Source organism: Gymnogyps californianus, chromosome 21 (assembly GCF_018139145.2).
Source record: "Gymnogyps californianus isolate 813 chromosome 21, ASM1813914v2, whole genome shotgun sequence".
In the NCBI taxonomy this organism is placed as follows: Eukaryota; Metazoa; Chordata; class Aves; order Accipitriformes; family Cathartidae; genus Gymnogyps; species Gymnogyps californianus.
Genome location: NC_059491.1, coordinates 8,184,866 through 8,201,919, shown reverse-complemented (window position 1 = coordinate 8,201,919; position 17,054 = coordinate 8,184,866). Strand labels below are relative to the sequence as shown.

The window sequence follows — 17,054 nt, the reverse complement described above, 5'->3', positions numbered from 1 at the left end:
GTCCTTCTGCAGCGTCTGTCATGACGGTGTCTGGCCATTTTGCACATGCTGCAAAGGCTTGTGTTCCCCCTGCATGGCCACTTATCTCTGCAGACCCTGGCTGAGAGCAGCCTGGCACAGAAGCACTCCTCATTTTGTGCTTTTTTTTTTTCCTCCAGTGGCTGAATAAACATCCATCTTTTTATTACTGATGACTATGGTGAAGGCTGAAAAGAGAAGCGTTTTCTTTTTGTGTGGGTGCGTTTTTATTACCTTCAGAGGCTGGCTTAATTGTTAGGGTTCTGGTTTACCTATGAATAAGCCCAGCGTGACAGTGATTGTACCTGTGCGCTAGATAAATGTAATGGCTTTTTGCAGCAAAATAGATTGGTCTAACATACATGCAAAATTGCGAGATTTAAAAGCGAGGAGGGTTTGGAAATTGGCAATCAGGATTTGCATAATGGAAATAAATGTGTGCGTTCCCCAGTCCTTGCCAGATGTTGCGATGTGCCAGCAAGCAGTCAGTAGTAATTTCCTCTGAACTACACCAAATTCAGAAAAGAGAGGTGCATTATTGGATGTCTTTTAACACACAGGAGTCAGCTGGGCTTGTCTTCGCCGTGAAATAATTCTGAGTAGGTCACTGATTTCCTGAACAACGTGATACTTGGGTACACGTTAGTCTTGTTTTTCCTTTTCTGTCATTATGCTCACACAGTCATTACGAGTTACTTAGGAATAATGAATCACGGAGTGATTGAGCGAGCTCTGCAGTGAGTCTTGTAATTCTGCATCTTCTAGTCCTCCTCCGAGCTCCTCCTGGCAGCTCGTGGTCCCTTGCAATGATGCTAAGATCCGCACTAACTAGGTTCTCTTAGGTTGTAGTCGTAGCCAGTCTAAATAGGACCCAAAGGAAAAAAAAAAAAAACCAAGCGAAAACCATGATTAATTTTTTTAACTTCACAGCTGCCTTTCACAACATCCCACTTTGCTTGCAGAGTGAGGTTTTTGTCTTCCGGGTTTTGTTTCTTTGTGTTCTTTTTCAATTTTGTACGTTTCTGAAAATGTGGACCCTGTCAGCTTTTAACAATAACCACAAGCTGTGAAGCCAAATAAACGTGTTGTGAAATAGAGTGTGCAAAACGCTCTGTAATGGTGGAGAATTGGAGCACCAGCGCTATGCCACCCCTCTGCCACAGAGGCAAGTTCAGTGTTATAAATGGCTTGGTTTTGCCGTTTGGAGGTATTGAGATAATAACGCTAATTGCTTGAGTTATTTTGCTGAATGCTTCCCATGAATTCACCTGATCTCATAAACAACCTGATTTTTTTTTGTTGACTTGGTCTTACTGTAAATAGGCAACGTCAGCATGTCTCATGCAGTGAGAGAGCTAATTTTGGAATTACATGGTCACTTACAGAGTTTAGGATTTTGAAAGAAATCTTCTTACCATTTTACCGCTTAGTAATGGAGAGGTTCCAACCTTGAATTTTGATTTGACTGATGTTTTAAGAGGTAGGTTTCAGGTTCTTGAGGTGGGGGTGGTCTTCACCATGACAGACTGCACGTGGGTGCAGAGGTGCTGTGTAGGTTTTACCTTAATTTAATGCAATATTTGAATTTGGCAAAAATGAAGCAGTGAGGGTGGTGAAAAGATACTTAGCAGAGCTGTCACGAAATGACCAATTAACCGCATACGGTATTTGATAAGCTAACAAAGCATTTAATCCACTACGCGCCGATTCATTGTTGTTAAATCTCTGTATGCAGCTGCGTACACTTGCCTTGATGCGCGTATAAAGAAATTATCGTAAAATGATTCCCCTATGTAGCAAAGAACGTAGTCACGCAGTACGTTGGTTGAGAAGGAAAACTAATCTGTTTATTCGTATATTTAGCAGAGATGAAAGAAGAGGATCGTACGAATATGCCCCTGATCGTACTTACTACGAGACTGTTCGGACTCCAGGGACGTATCCTGAAGATCCTCGGCGAGAATACCCAGCTCGAGGCAGGGAATTTTATGCAGAGTGGGATCCCTACCAAGGAGACTACTATGACCCACGATACTACGACGACCCACGCGAGTACAGGGATTACAGGGGCGATCCGTACGAGCAAGACATAAGGGAGTACAGTTACAGGCAACGGGAAAGGGAGAGGGAGAGGGAACGGTTCGAATCCGATCGGGACAGAGACCACGAACGGAGACCGATTGAACGGAGCCAGAGTCCGACGCACTCCAGGCGTCCGCAGAGCCCTGGAGCGTCTCCCTCGCAATCGGAAAGGCTGCAGAGTGATTCGGAGAGGAGGATTTACAGCAGGTCATCGGATCGCAGCGGCAGCTGCAGCTCTCTGTCTCCTCCTCGATACGACAAGCTCGACAAAGCCCGCGTGGAACGTTACGCAAAAAACGAAAAAACAGAAAAAGAGCGTGCTTTCGACCAGGAGAGAGTCGACAAGGAGAAACGCTTGGTGAGAAAGGAAAAGCCGGAAAAACTAGAAAAGGAGAAAACCGATAAGCAAAAACGAAAAGCAAAAATCCATTCGCCCAGCTCTCAGTCTTCTGAAACAGATCAAGAGAATGAGAGAGAGCCCAGCCCTGAAAAATTGAAGGGCAACAGTAAACAAAGTAAAGAGAGAGGTGACAAAGAAGGGACAGCTAAAAACCGCCTGGAACTAATGCCCTGCGTCGTGTTGACCCGAGTAAAAGAAAAGGAAGGGAAAGTTATTGATCAGCCCGCTTTGGAGAAACTGAGAGCAAAGCTTGATAATGACACTATGAAGTCCCCGCTTCTTGAACAAAAAACACAGACATCTCAAGCTGAGCAAACCAAGTCTGATCAGTCTAAACTGGAACCTGTCAGAACCAAGGTACAAAAAGAGAAAGCCCTTGCCAGTCACGTAGAAGTGGTGGATAAGGAGGGAAAACTGAAACCCAAAAAGCACTTGAAGACAGAGCAAACTTCTGAGGGGGCCAACACGGTAGATTTAGACAAGTTGGAGGCTCGTAAAAGACGTTTTGCCGATGCAAGTCTGAAGCCTGACAGGCAAAAACTGGAAGTAAAAAGAAGCAGCCAAGATGAGGAAGATGCACGCGTGGTTTTGAAAAAGCAGCTTGATGCAACGGCTTCGTCTAGAGAATCGACAATGTTAAGGGAAGGAGAATTGGAGCGAAAACCCCTGAGGAAGGAGATGCTTAAAAGGGAATCTAAAAAACTCAAACTGGAAAGACTTATTCCTGTTACTAGTCCCAAAGAAATTCCGGAGACTCTTAACGTTGGCGGGATTGGCATGCGTCCCACCCTAGATCTGCAGGCGAGGCTAATGGAGGCAGCCGATGAACCAGTGGAAGTTCAGGAACTCTCTTCTAAAAAACTGAATCCAGTAAAACCCCAGCATAAACAGGTACAGCTACTAGATGACCAAGGAACAGAGAGAGAGGACGCAAGGAAGAATTACTCTGGTCTTCCTGAAGACGCACCTGACCATAAACTTGGCCAAGAGAAACCTCAGTCAACTGATACGGAGGAGAAAATCGGCATTGACATCGACCACACGCAAAGCTACAGGAAACAAATGGAGCAAAGTCGCAGGTTAAAACAGCAGCTGGAAATGGAGATAGCGAAGTCCGAGAAGTTTGGCAGTCCAAAGAAAGATGTGGATGAATATGAAAGACGGAGCTTGGTCCACGAGGTGGGGAAACCTCCGCAAGACGTCACCGATGACTCTCCGCCAAGTAAAAGGAAAAAGACTGACCAGTTTGACTTTGAAATTAGCACTAAAAGAGAAAGAAACTACAGAAGTTCTCGTCAGGTGAGCGAGGACTCTGAAAGGACATCCTGTTCCCCTAGTATCAGACACTTCCCTTTCCACGAAGATGACGACACGCTCGATTCTCCGAGGCTAATGCCATTAAAGGAAACCAAAGAGTCACCTAAAATAGAAGAAAAGGGTCTTTCGTACTCCAACATGACTGTGAGGGAGGACTCGCTGAAATTTAATCCTTACGATTCCAGCAGAAGGGAGCAGATGGCAGAAATGGCTAAAATAAAACTATCCGTACTGAGTTCTGAAGATGACTCAAGTAGGTGGGAAACACAAGTGAAGCAGGAGCCTGGTAGAGTTGATATCAGCTTTCCAAGCAGCATCGTCAAAAGAGACAGCATACGCAAGCGGTCTGTCCGAGACCTGGAACCCGGGGAGGTGCCTTCGGATTCGGATGATGACAATGAAAACAAGCCCCATTCCCCGAAAGCCTCGTCCTTGTTAGAGAGTTCCAGGTTGTCTTTTTTATTAAGGGACAGAGAAGAGAAGTTACGTGAAAGGGAGGAAAGACTGTCAAGTTCCTTGGAAAGAAACAAATTTTACTCTTTTGCGTTGGACAAGACAATCACACCGGACACAAAGGCCTTGCTTGAAAGAGCTAAATCTCTCTCTTCGTCCAGAGAAGAAAACTGGTCCTTTCTAGATTGGGATTCAAGATTTGCTAGTTTTAGAAACAATAAAGACAAAGAGAAGGTTGACTCAGCTCCGAGACCTATTCCGTCTTGGTATATGAAAAAGAAAAAAATCAGGACTGATTCAGAAGGTGGAAAACTGGATGATAAGAAAGAAGATCATAAAGAGGAGGAACAAGAGCGACAGGAACTGTTCGCTTCTCGGTTTTTGCATAGTTCGATCTTTGAACAGGACTCCAAGCGCCTGCAGCATTTAGAGAGAAAAGACGATGATCTCGACTTCATTTCTGGTCGATTGTACGGGAGACAGTCTTCCTCCGATGGGACTAACAGCGCGGCCGATTTGGTGCAAGAACCGGTGGTTCTCTTCCACAGTAGATTTATTGAACTGACGCGAATGCAGCAGAAAGAAAAGGAGAAAGATCAGAAACCAAAAGAAGTGGAAAAACAGGAAGATAAAGAAAACCGGCCGAAAACACCAGAAACGGTTCCTGATAGTAAAGAACCAGAACACAAAACTTCCTCGGTGGTTGGTCCCTCTTCGGTCGCTGTCCTACCACAGGAACCAGCACCGGTTGCTTCTGAGAAGGTAGCAAACGAAAAGGTAGTGGTGGAAACGGCTTCTGTAAAAGAAGAAAAACCGTCTGAACCTGCTTCTGCAGCGGAGGAACAAAAACCTTTTCCTGAACTTGCTGCTCCTGTCAAAATTGAACCACCCGAGCAAACTGAACCCCCGCCAGTCGTAGAAGCTAGTAAAGAAGTTGTTGCTACAACCCTGGCACCAGAGGAAGATGCTGTGGCAACAGAGCATCCTTCGTACTTGGATACGAAGCCTCCTACTCCCGGATCTTCCTATTCCCGAGCAGACGTCAGCGTAGAACCAGAACCTGAAGCTGCCCAGTTGATTCCCCCTCCGCCCAAGCTAGTTCAGAAGTCCGATGAGGCTGCCGAACCTAAAGAAGAAAATCCTCCGCCTTCTGCCAACGCTGATGCTAGTGCGAGTCAAAAGGTGGAGGCGGCTGCTGAGGTCCTGCCACCCGTTTCTGACAATGATATGGAAGTGGAACCTCCGGTTGTTGTAAAAGATAAAAAGTCCTACAAGAGTAAACGCTCCAAGACTCCCGTGCAATCGGCTGCAGCTAACGTGACGGAAAAGCCCGTCACGAGGAAGAGCGAAAGAATTGACCGTGAAAAACTCAAAAGGTCGAGCTCTCCTCGTGGGGAGACGCAGAAGCTTTCCGAATTGAAAGTGGAAGCGGAGAAGGTTTTGAGGAACGCTGCTAAATCCCCGAGTTCTGCTGCAGAGCCGGAAAACGTGGAGCCGAGCTTGCCAATAGGCCGGACTAGGCGCAGAAACGTAAGGTCAGTCTACGCTACCACAGGGGACAATGAAGGCCCATCTCCGGTGAAGGACTCTGCGGAGGTCACTAGATCGACAAGGAAGAGAGGGGAAAAGGAACCGCAGGAAACGGTGACAACCGTTCCTACGACCCCGCGGAGGGGAAGACCTCCGAAAACCCGCCGTAAGCCGGAGGAGGACATCTCTCCAATAAAGACAGAACCGGTACAGCAAGAGGCAGAGGAGGCTGAAACTAAAGATGCTGCGGAAGCTCCGAAGCCTGCGGAAGGTTGGAGGTCTCCTAGATCCCAGAAGCTAACACACAGTCACACATCAGCTGCTACCAGCCAACAGGGGAAGAAAGGGAAGAGCGAACCGAAAGCCGATACCTCGGCTGAATCTGAAGATGCTGCTGAACGAAGCGGTCAGGAATCGATCGTCGGTGACACCAACAATAAAGCAAAAGCCACTGAGAAAGAGCCGGCAGTGAGCGAGCAGAAACGTGATAGGAAAGAACTGGATGTGGAGAAAAACCAGCTAGAAATCCCCACGGTTGAGATCATTGAGAAGAAGCCGGTGCCAGAGAAGGTTACAAAATCCAAAAGGGGAAGGTATAAAAATACCAAAACAGTCGTAGATAAAGCATCCGTCTGTCTCAAAAATGTAGAAATACGCCTCAACGTGGACGAAGTCAAGGGTGCCTTACGGCCGACTGAGGAGGAGGCAGAGCCGGTGGCAGTGTCGCCGGCCAAAATGAAGAGCCCCCAAAAAGAGGACATCTTGCCACCCCATTTTGCTAAGAATGAGGCAGAAGATTCATTCCCAGAAACAGAAAAAGAGGTGATGCGGGAACCAAAGCAGTCCCCCGAGGCTGCCCAGTTAGCAAAACAGATTGAACTCGAGCAGGCCGTGGAGAATATTGCAAAACTCACCGAAACTCCTCCGTCGATTGCTGCCTACAAAGAGCCGACGGCAGATGTGCCTGAAGTTCGTCAGGAGGAGGAGGGAGATAAACCTGCGCACCAGGCTAGTGAAACGGAGCTGGCAGCGGCCATCGGCTCCATCATCAATGATATTTCTGGGGAGACGGAAAGCTTTCCTGCGCCCCCGACGTATCCCGCTGAATCGGAAGCTGAAATCCCCGCAGAGCCCTTGGTGTTACCGTCGCCTCGGGAGGAGATGGAGCCTGAGACTGATCAGGCAGTGAATAATATCCTAGAAAATGAGGCTGCCGTCGAGCCCACGGTGCAGCCGGTTCCCAGCTCTGCCCCCTCAGTAGAGACGGAGAGCAAGGAGGCCGAAGTCAGCTTCAGCGAATCTTCCAACTCTGCGCAGGAGGCCGAGACCTTGCAGGAGGCTGAAGTTGCTCGGAAGGAAAAGGGCCGTCAGAAAACCACGCGGCAGAGACGCAAAAGGAGCACGGGCAGAAAGGGCGACGCCGCTGAAGTCAACGCCTTCGAGCCGGAGAGGGTGCAGAGCAAGTCGCCCCCCGCCAACGAAGTAAAGGCAAAACCCGAAGAAGCCTCAAAGGAGGAAAAGCAAACTAAAACCGCGGCTCAGGCTTCCGTGGAGCCAAGCGTTTCCGACGCCAGCAAGGCTGCAGCCGCTGACGTCGTGGCCGCACACGAAGCTGTCGCTGAGAGCAGCACCTCTCCGAAAGCACCCGCTCCGGCTCCTCTGGACCTGGCCGCCCCGCCAGTTCCCCTCGACGAGGGGAGTCAGAGCGGGTTCAAGATACGGTCGCCCATGGAGAACGCGCCCATCACGCCGCCGAGCGCCCCAAATGCAGCCCTGCCTGCCGTCCCTTCGGCAGCGGCCAAGCTGCCCACCCCGGTGCCCGCCGCGATCGTCCCCCTTCACTCCGGCGCTGCCAAGGTGCCGGAGTGGATGGTAAGGCACGAGGAACCCCGTGCCCGTTCCACGCCCCCGCCCGCTCTCCCACCGGACACGAAGGCGTCGGATATCGATACAAACTCCAGCACTTTGAGGAAGATACTCATGGAGCCCAAGTATGTCTCGGCGACGAGCATAACCTCCACACACGTGACGACGACGCACGCCGAGCCGGTGAGCGCACCTTGTTTGGAGGATGCACCCCTCCACCCCGCGGTGGAGGCCATAAAGCCGGTTTCGGAGGAGAAGCCGGCAGTTCCCGTCACCAACGCCTTGGACCCGCCGGTGGCCGAAGCACCGGTGTTCAGCGAGAAGGAAAAGATAAGTACCGTGATTGCTCCCAAAGCCACTTCTGTTATAAGCAGGATGCCCCACAGCGTGGATCTGGAGGAGGCTCCGAGGATCACCTTGGTGAAGCAAGCTCCCCAAACCCAGACGTGTCTCGTCAACGCCCCCTCACCGAAATTTAAGCAGAGGTCAAGCACAAACGATAACAGTCGGTTTCATCCGGGATCGATGTCTATTATCGAGGAGAGGCCTGTAGAGACTGGGTCCAGTCCGGGGCTGCGGGTGAACACCTCGGAAGGCGTAGTGCTTCTGAGTTACTCGGGGCAGAAGACGGAAGGCCCTCAGCGAATTAGTGCCAAGATCAGCCAGATTCCCCCAGCCAGCGCTGTCGACATAGAGTTTCAGCAGTCTGTATCCAAGTCTCAGATTAAACAGGAACCTATCACGCCATCTCAGCCGACGCCGAAAGGCGCCCAGACCTCGGCGGGCTACGGGACTGTTTCCACCCATTCTTCTTTGGTACTAGGAACACAACCTTATAATACGTCGCCCGTCATCTCCTCCGTTAAACAAGAGCGCACTGCGCTGGAGAAGTCCGACTCGTCCCACCTTTCTGTCCAGACTCCAGCGTCTCAGGCTGGTAAAGTCCTCACGCAGACTGTAAACACTCCCCCCGTACTCGTCCACAACCAGATGGTTGTGAACAAAAAACTGTCCGATCCAGCTGCTCTAAAAGTGGAGACCAAGACTCTGCAACCCTCCAACTTGAGTCCTGGAGTCAGTCCTCACCACCCTTCCCTCTCTGGGAAAATGCATTCGGAAGCAAACCACGTCAGCTCGGGACCCAGCACCCCAACCGACCGGGCTATTTCCCACTTGGGGGTCACCAAACAGGAGCCGCACTCGCCGCGTACTAGCGGGCACTCGCCGTCGCCGTTCCCCCGGGCTTGTCATCCCGGCAGTACCTCGTCTCCGGCTTTATCGAGCAGTACCCCTGTCATGCTGGCGCCGGGAATTCCCGTTCCTCAGTACATATCCAGCATGCATCCCGAGCAATCTGTTATCATGCCCCCTCACAGCGTAACACAGACTGTGTCCTTGGGCCATCTGTCCCAAGGCGAGGTGAGGATGAATACCCCTCCTCTCTCCGGCATCCCTTACGGCATCCGCCCGGAAGCGCTCCACTCCCCCAGAGCTGCTCTGCAACCCCAGATAGAGATCAAACCTCAGCGATCCAGCACGCCCCAGCCAGCTCCGATACGGGACATAGTCATGCCTCCTCTGTCTTCTCAGCATCCCCCCGAGGAGGAGATGCATTACCACCACACCACGGTGTGCCGAGGACCAGCCCCCGTTCAGTCCGACGTGCTGGTGATGCAGCCGGATTACCGCATGCACCCCACGAGCATCAGGCTCGACCAGTACAACGTCCCCCGCGACGTCAGGATGATCATGCACCCGCACATGGCCGCCGTGGGCGAGCACCACTCGGAAACGAGACAATCCCGAACGCCTGAAGGGGCTGTGAAAACTCCCCCCGTCAGTAAGACCCCGCAGCCCGGAAAAGAGACGCCAAAATCCTCCGAAGGCAAGATGGCACACTCTCCTCACAGCGAGCCCCGGCTCCTCAGCGTCCCCTCCAGCAGCCAGCTGCCTGGACTGCCTTTGACGCAGCCGGTGGTGGTACCGCACGGGGTACAGATCATGCACCCCGCGGGGAGCTCCTTTCACGATTATCGGTCTGTGTACGGCGACATGAGGAATTACCATACGGCGGCACAGCTCGGGCATCCTCAGTTCCCGGGTGCCTCGCCAATCGGGCTGCCTTCCCGGAGCATGACCCCATCTCAGGTGAGAAATAAAACCCTTTCTTCTCCTTCTAGCTGAAATCTGGAGCGCTTCGAGCTAATTACAGCCCGGGCGCGGCTCTGCGTGGCCACAGGAGCTGAGTTTAGCTCTCTGTGGATAGTCTCCAAGCCCTTCTTAAGTTCATAGCACAAGAGGAGCTGTATTTGTTTGGCAAATGGGGTTTGAACGCTGCTCAGCGTTAGAGGAAGCTAAAATAACCCGTTTTCTTAACTACTCTAGGACTCAAACCAGAAGGTGCGAAGCTGCCTACAGGTTTCTAGACGTAGAGGTGTCAGGGGAAGGTCAGACATCCTCGGATGGATGGCGTGGCTACGGATGGGCTTGGGGCAGGATTCAGGGGATGTGGTTTCGGCTCTCGGGTGTGAGAGGCTTGGTGGGGTGGCCTTGGAAGGCGGGGACCGGCAGCAGGGCTGGTGCTGTGGCGTGGAGACACAGATTTCTCCGCCAGCGATCTGATGGTTGTCCTGGCAGCCTTATCGTATTAACGAGTTCTGATATGCCCGCAGCCTAAAATCTTTCCTTTTTCCCCCCGTCGCCTGCTTCCCAGGGTCTGCCGGAGGGCGAACACTCGCACCCCAGCCAGCCAGTACGCAGCAAGACTCCTCAGATCCCCCAGGATCCCAAGGGCCCGCCGGCAGCAGGACCCGAACAGAGTCACCACCCCACTGTAAATAGGCATGCGGCACAGATAGACCCTCACGTCCACCTTCAGAGGGCACAAGCGGACACGGGCCAGACCTCCTACCCTTCGCCCGTTGCCATTTCGATGAAACAGGAGCTTCCGTCACCGCACCAACCCCAGGCGGTTCCCAAGCAATCCATGTTTATCCCCACGACATCGGGTCCCGGGGCTCCGCCGGGGCTGCCCCTCAATCGCCCCGAGCCCCAGTCCGCTCTCAAACAAGAGCCGTCTCCTCACCCCGTTTCGCAGAGACCTGTGGATATGGTTCAGCTGCTGACAGTAAGTATCGCTCCGTCGTCTTCTCTTGGCCGAGTAGCCTCGTGCTCCTCATCCGGGGAGAAATAATCGGGTTCTGCACAGCTCGTCTCACCTGCGGCACCAAAATCTGACCTCTCTTGCATTGAATGCTTCAGATGCGGAGAAGGCGATCGATGGTCTGTCTGCTTTCCGGGCTGTTTCTGTCCCCGGTGAATTTTACCATGCCGTGTTCATGTTTACGTGGCGTTTCCTAGAGTCTCTAGATAAGGTGCTGGTAATGCAGAGCAGCCCCTGTCTCTCGTTATTGTTTCAGACAGCCTGCAGGCTCAGGCGGGCAGTGCTGCATCATTTTTACAGTCAGCTGTTTCTTGGAAAGGTTTTTTTCATGGGCAGGAAGGAGTGGTGTTGTATTTAATTTAAAGAAAAAGACAAAAAACACCTTCCCGAAGCCTGGAGACTGAGGAAAGAGGAGGGAGATGGTGAGGAACAGGCACCGACGAGGAACCAAGAGTTGCGTTCAGCGCCGAGTATTTCCCGTATAACCTTGAGCAACTTTTCCTGCTGCTGCTGTTTCTCAATTCTCCCGTTTGTAAAAGAGAAAATAGCGTTTGGTAACAGCCCCGCTCTGCCTCGTGCTGCGTGGGAGGCTGAAAGATTGGGAAGCGCTCTGATGTTACGATGCAGGGAGCCACCCAGGCGTCTTAGCCAGCTGGAAGAAAAAGGACTGCATTACTGATTCAGCAGGACCCAAGCCCGGACCGGCGTGTCCGAGGGGCGATGTTACATCTGTACCGAGTCCTTAAAGCAAAGCGCTGATGTCTTAATTGCCTGTGAAAGTACCAGAGGCAAACGAGCAGCTCGGACGGGATTTAAGATCCCCCTCTCCTTCGTTTGCGTTTAATAGTTCTTCTCCCTTTCCTTCCAGAAATACCCCATTGTCTGGCAGGGCCTTTTGGCTCTAAAAAACGACACGGCCGCTGTTCAGCTCCACTTCGTCTCCGGTAATAACGTCTTGGCACACCGATCCCTGCCGGCGCCAGAGGGAGGACCGCCGCTGAGAATCGCTCAGCGCATGCGACTGGAGGCTTCGCAGCTGGAAGGCGTCGCGCGCAGAATGATGGTGAGGGGTCGGGACGGGGTGAGGATGCGTCTTTGGGAAGAGCTAAATACCTGCGTGCTGAAAGCTGGGCTGTTCTTACCAGCCGTGTAACCAAAAAAAAAAACCCCACCGCTTCTCCCAGAAACTTCGGCTCTCGTTGCTTGCGTCGCGTTATTTTGGGATTCTGGTAATAGCTGTGCGGTTCCTTCGTCCCGGTGAGCGTGAAATACGGATTGCAAGGGCTGAGCAATAGGTATTACTCTGCGTTCATAGAAAAGGGAATGGCGGAGTTGGGAAACCTTTGAAGTCACCCGTCCCTCAGCCCTGGAACAAATTCCTGCTGGCTCCAACACGGCTGAGTAAGGTGGAAAATGGAATTCAGACGGCCGTGGAAATCAGTAGTTCTCAGTCCTTTTCACCATCTCCTAGGCTGGCCGAGCTTTCAGCGAGTCTTTTGTAACTTGGAAGGAGTTCAGAGAGAGGATTTTCCACCGCGGATAATGAACGTATGTCAGGAACGGGCCTGTTCCCAGCAAACGTTTGACTTAATTACTGTGTTTTCTTTCCAGGTGGAGAGCGATTACTGCCTATTACTGGCCTTGCCTTGCGGCCGAGACCAGGAAGACGTAGTGAATCAGACTGAGTCACTTAAGGCTGCGTTCATCAGCTACCTGCAGGCTAAGCAAGCTGCAGGAATCATCAACGTTCCCAACCCCGGCTCTAATCAGGTATTGGCAGGGAAAGCCCTGAAACGCCGTAGATAAACTAAATCGATAGATGATGGGACGTACGGCCTTCCACCCCAGGTCTTTGCTTAAGATGCTAGTTGAGCTTGCCTCTTTGTATTATTAAAAGAAAACCCCCGCGTTCACCGTGCTGGCTTCTTACATCACCGATCAAAACACACCGATGTAATCGATAGAATTACTGAAGATGAATTGCAAAGCCAAAAAAAAAAAAAACCAACCCCAAACGTATGTTCAGTTTGTTCACAGCCCTACATCTTTGGCTGAAAACGAACCGAACCCATTTTCCAGCTCTTTTTCTGTGTTGGAAGTAGAGTCCTCGTTTCTTCCTCATACCATAGCCTGATTTTTCCAGGACACCTGGTGTTTTCTTGCTCTTGGCCACATAAATACAAAACGTTTGGGTTTGGTGATGTGGAGCATTTATTCCAGATGTGTCGCTGCATCGAATCAAATTTCAGCTCTTCCCTGGGTGTTAAACAGCCCAGAATGAGCGATCGGCGCTCGGAGCCACCGCTGAAATGATAATTTATGGGAATTTTTTTGTCTTGTGCAATAAAACCAGCCAGCTCTTATGTCCCTGGTGTGGAAAAACTCCCCACCTTGGGAACCAGCCTCTCCATTTTTATACAAGTGTGCCGGTTTCCGAGCCTTGAAGCACCCGAAAAATCATCCGAATGTCCCATTTTAAAACATTTTAGGCCAGCCCTCACCCCGCTGTGTCGCTCATCTGTCTTTTCTTTTCTCCCTCGCAGCCTGCCTACGTTCTGCAGATCTTCCCACCCTGCGAATTTTCGGAAAGCCACCTGTCCCGCCTAGCCCCGGACCTCCTCGCCAGCATCTCCAACATCTCTCCTCACCTGATGATTGTCATCGCGTCGGTATGAGCTGTTTACCGGTTACTGACTTTATTTTTTTATTTTTTAATTTTTTTTTTTTCCAAGGCCCTGCAGCAAAAAAAAAAAAAAAAAAAAAAAAAAAAAAGAGCCCACAACAACCACAAAAAAAAAAAAATTTAAAATAAAAATAAATAAAAAGAGAGAGAGAAAGTAATGAAACAAGAAAATGCTGCCAGACTACCAGCCTCCTGCCCTAACCGGCCTCGATCAAACTGTTGCTGGGTAGCGGTTCCGCTACCTTGTATGTTTACATATTGCTTTAGCTTACGGACAACTGATGCACTCAGCAGGCGGACTGGTATTGGGTTTCTGTGCCTCCTTTTGGGGAAAAGAGAAAGGATGGCTTATTTTTTTTAACAAAAAAAAAAGGAAAAAAATAAAAAAGAACCTGAACTGCCTTTGCACTAAATTAGTGACTCGGACCTTTGCACAGTTGGAGACACGCTGTGACGTTCTGGATGTCTTGACACACATTAACACGCGCCGTGGACTTAAACGCAGGACCTGGGGACTTCTGCTGAAATTTGTGGGTCAAGGATCATTTCACACATTTATCTTTTTTATTTTATTTCGTTGGTTGGTTGTTTTGGTTGTTTTTTTTTTTTCCCTTTGGTTTTTTTTTGGTTGGTTTTTCTTCTTTTTTTTTTTTTTTTTTTTTTTTCCTTTTGGTTTTATTTTTTCTGGATGTGAACCTTCCTCTCCTCCACTTGCCCCTGCTGCAGCCGTCTTCTCTTCATCTGGGATGTACAGTTTACACTGAAAAAAAAAAAAAAAAAAGAAAATACAAAACAAAAAAAAGAAAAAAAAACAAAAGGGAGAGCTATTTTCCTTCCTGGTGGGATATGCAGAACTCAGTGGGTGTGTGTATATATAAATATATATATAATATATATAAATATATATAATACTGACTTTAAAAAAAAAGAAAAAAAAATCAAATCCCCACAACATACATTTTTTTTTAATCTGTGCCAAAAATGTGTTTTCAGAGAAAATCTTATTTTCATACTCAGACTTTGTATTGTCACTCATTTGTAAGTGCGCTTCATTTAAACATGACGAAACCCCCCCTCGCCCCCCGCCCCTCGTCTCACGAGCTGTGGAAGTGTTATACACTTGTACAAAAGACTTTCGACGAACCCCCCCCCTCGCCTCCCCTAACACTTATTAATTTATGGAACTGTTTTTTGTTTTTTCGGTTTTTTTGTTTTTTTGTTTTGTTTTTTTTTTTTCCTCAGCGCAGTTTTGTTTTGTGTGTCCATTGGATTACAAACTTTATTAAAAAATACAAAACACCTCGGCGCTCGGATCTCGTCCCTCGGCCGCTCCGGGATGGGGCAGGGTTGGGGTGGGGGGAAGAACTGAAGGAGGTTTGGGGGCTCCCCCAGGAGTCGTCACCGATCTTTTCATTTAAAAAAAAAAAAAAAGGACAAAAAAAAAGATTACTTTTCGAGTAAATCAAATCTCTGTTTGTTTTCCCTTGCGTGCTGTAAATATTTGTTGGAAACCGAAGTTGGAATTTTTTTTTGCCCGCTCTTAATTTCAATACGCGCCGACGACTTGCAAAAAAAAAATCCCTGAGTTTTGATGTTCACCGTCCTTTAAAAAAACAAGAGCCGGAATTCACGTTTTTCACCGCTTTTCCACCCAAAAGCGCGCCGGGCTCTGGCGCAGGAGGGAAGCGGCGCCAGGAGCCGGTGGGAGCTACCGAAACACCGGTGGTGGTGCTAAATGGGTTAAAAATCAAGAAGATAGGGTAAAAAAGGTGATTTAGGAGAAAAGTTGGGGGGCTGGACCCCACCAGAGCAGCCAGCGGGGGGTTGGGGTTGAAAAGAGGGGAGACCCTCGCCCCCCACCCCTGTGCTGAGGGGGAGCGGGGCTGGAGGGGGAGGAGGGCTCGTTTTGGGTTAAAAAAGGGATAAAAAGGTGCTGCTGGCGGCCCAGGATCAAGGCAGGGGGGTGAGGGCTCGGTCGGGGCCACCCCCCAGGGGACCCCCAGTGCCCCGGGGGGGTGGGATGGAGATGGGAGGGATGGACAGACAGACAGATGGAGGGAGGGGGGGTGTAAAGGGCCCGATCCTGCCCATGAGTGGGGTGCGGGGGAGGGGCGTGAAACTGCTGCTTTTCAGAGCAGAGCTTTTGGGGTAAAAAGTCCATTTTTGTGGGGTTTGTCCCAGGGGAGGGTTGGACGGGCAGCTGTCCATGTGTCCAGCTGGATCTGCCACTGTCCGTGTGTCCATCCGGCCATGCACCCATCCATGCGTCTGTCCCCACCCCGCTGTTACCCCACCCGGGGCAGTGGGGGGGTTGGGGGGCTCGGGGGGGTGGGGGTGGGGGTGGGGTAGAGCAGGGGTTGCACGTCCAGCCGGACAGACAGACACTTGTATGGAGGAGGCATGGAAGGTCGGACACGCCGATGGACAGACGGACGGGTGCGCATCCAGCTGGACACACGGACACTTGCGCAGCCGGACAGATGGACACTTCTCCGTCCAGCTGGACAGACGCCCGCCCAGCCGGACACTCGCCTCCTCCTCCTCCTGGCGTAAATGCCCTAAAAAATGGACTTTTAGCCCCAAAGGCCCTGCTCCGAAAACCAGCAATTTCACACCCCCGCCCCGCCCCTGCCCCACCCCCCTCACACCCCTGCCCCGCCCTCCCCACTCCCACTCGTGGGCAGGATGAGAGCCTTTACCCCCCCCACCCCCTGTCCGTGTGTCCGTGCCCCATCCGTGTGTCTGGAGCCAGGGTTGGGCCTGAACCCCCTCCAGCCTTGGCATGGGGACAGACACACGGACAGGGCACAGACACATGGATGCTGGGGGGGAATCCTGCTCCTGCCCACGAGTGGGGGGTGGGGGAGGGGTGTGAGGGGGGCGGGGCAGGGGCGGGGCAGGGGTGTGCGGGGGTGGGGCGGGGGTGTGAAATTGCTGGTTTTCGGAGCAGGGCCTTTGGGCTAAAAGTCCATTTTTAGGGCATTTATGCCAGGGGGTGGAGAGATGTGTCCGGCTGGGCGGGCGTCTGTCCGGCTGTACGTACACGTATCCGCGTGTCCAGTGGTACGTCCAGCCGGACACACAGACGGTTGTACGTCCAGCCGGACACACACGGACGAGTACACGGCTGGCTGGACTCACGGACAGTTGCGCGTCCAGACAGACGGACAGTTGTACGTCCAGCCGGACACATGGACCGTTGTATGTACAGCCGGACGGACACTTGTACATCCAGCTGGACAGACGGACAGATGCCCGCCCAGCTGGACACTCACCTTCTCCTCCCCCTCACATAAATGCCCTAAAAATGGACTTTTTGCCCCAAAAGCCCCACTCCAAAAACCAGCACTTTCACACCCCCGCCCCGCCCCTGCCCCGCCCCCCTCACACCCCTGCCCCGCCCTGCTCACACCCCTGCTCCACCCTCCCTGAGCCCCTTGGGGTCACTCATGGGCAGGATCAGCCCCTTGGGCCCCCAGCATCCGTCTGTGCGTGGCCCTCGTCCGTGTGTCCGTCATCCCACACCGAGGCTGGTTCAGGCC

The 17,054-nt window shown here is 51.4% G+C and overlaps 1 protein-coding gene across 1 annotated transcript in view; it reads left to right on the top strand.

Moving 5' to 3' along the window:
* SPEN (spen family transcriptional repressor) overlaps positions 1 to 13,571 on the top strand; it is a 70,169-nt gene extending 56,598 nt beyond the window's left edge. The window contains 5 exon segments of the mRNA XM_050909466.1: positions 1,885 to 9,814; positions 10,380 to 10,793; positions 11,698 to 11,892; positions 12,441 to 12,599; positions 13,373 to 13,571. Of these exon segments, the coding sequence (XP_050765423.1) occupies positions 1,885 to 9,814; positions 10,380 to 10,793; positions 11,698 to 11,892; positions 12,441 to 12,599; positions 13,373 to 13,504 (8,830 nt within the window). The 3' untranslated portion in view covers positions 13,505 to 13,571.
* The last annotated feature ends 3,483 nt before the right edge of the window (positions 13,572 to 17,054 follow it).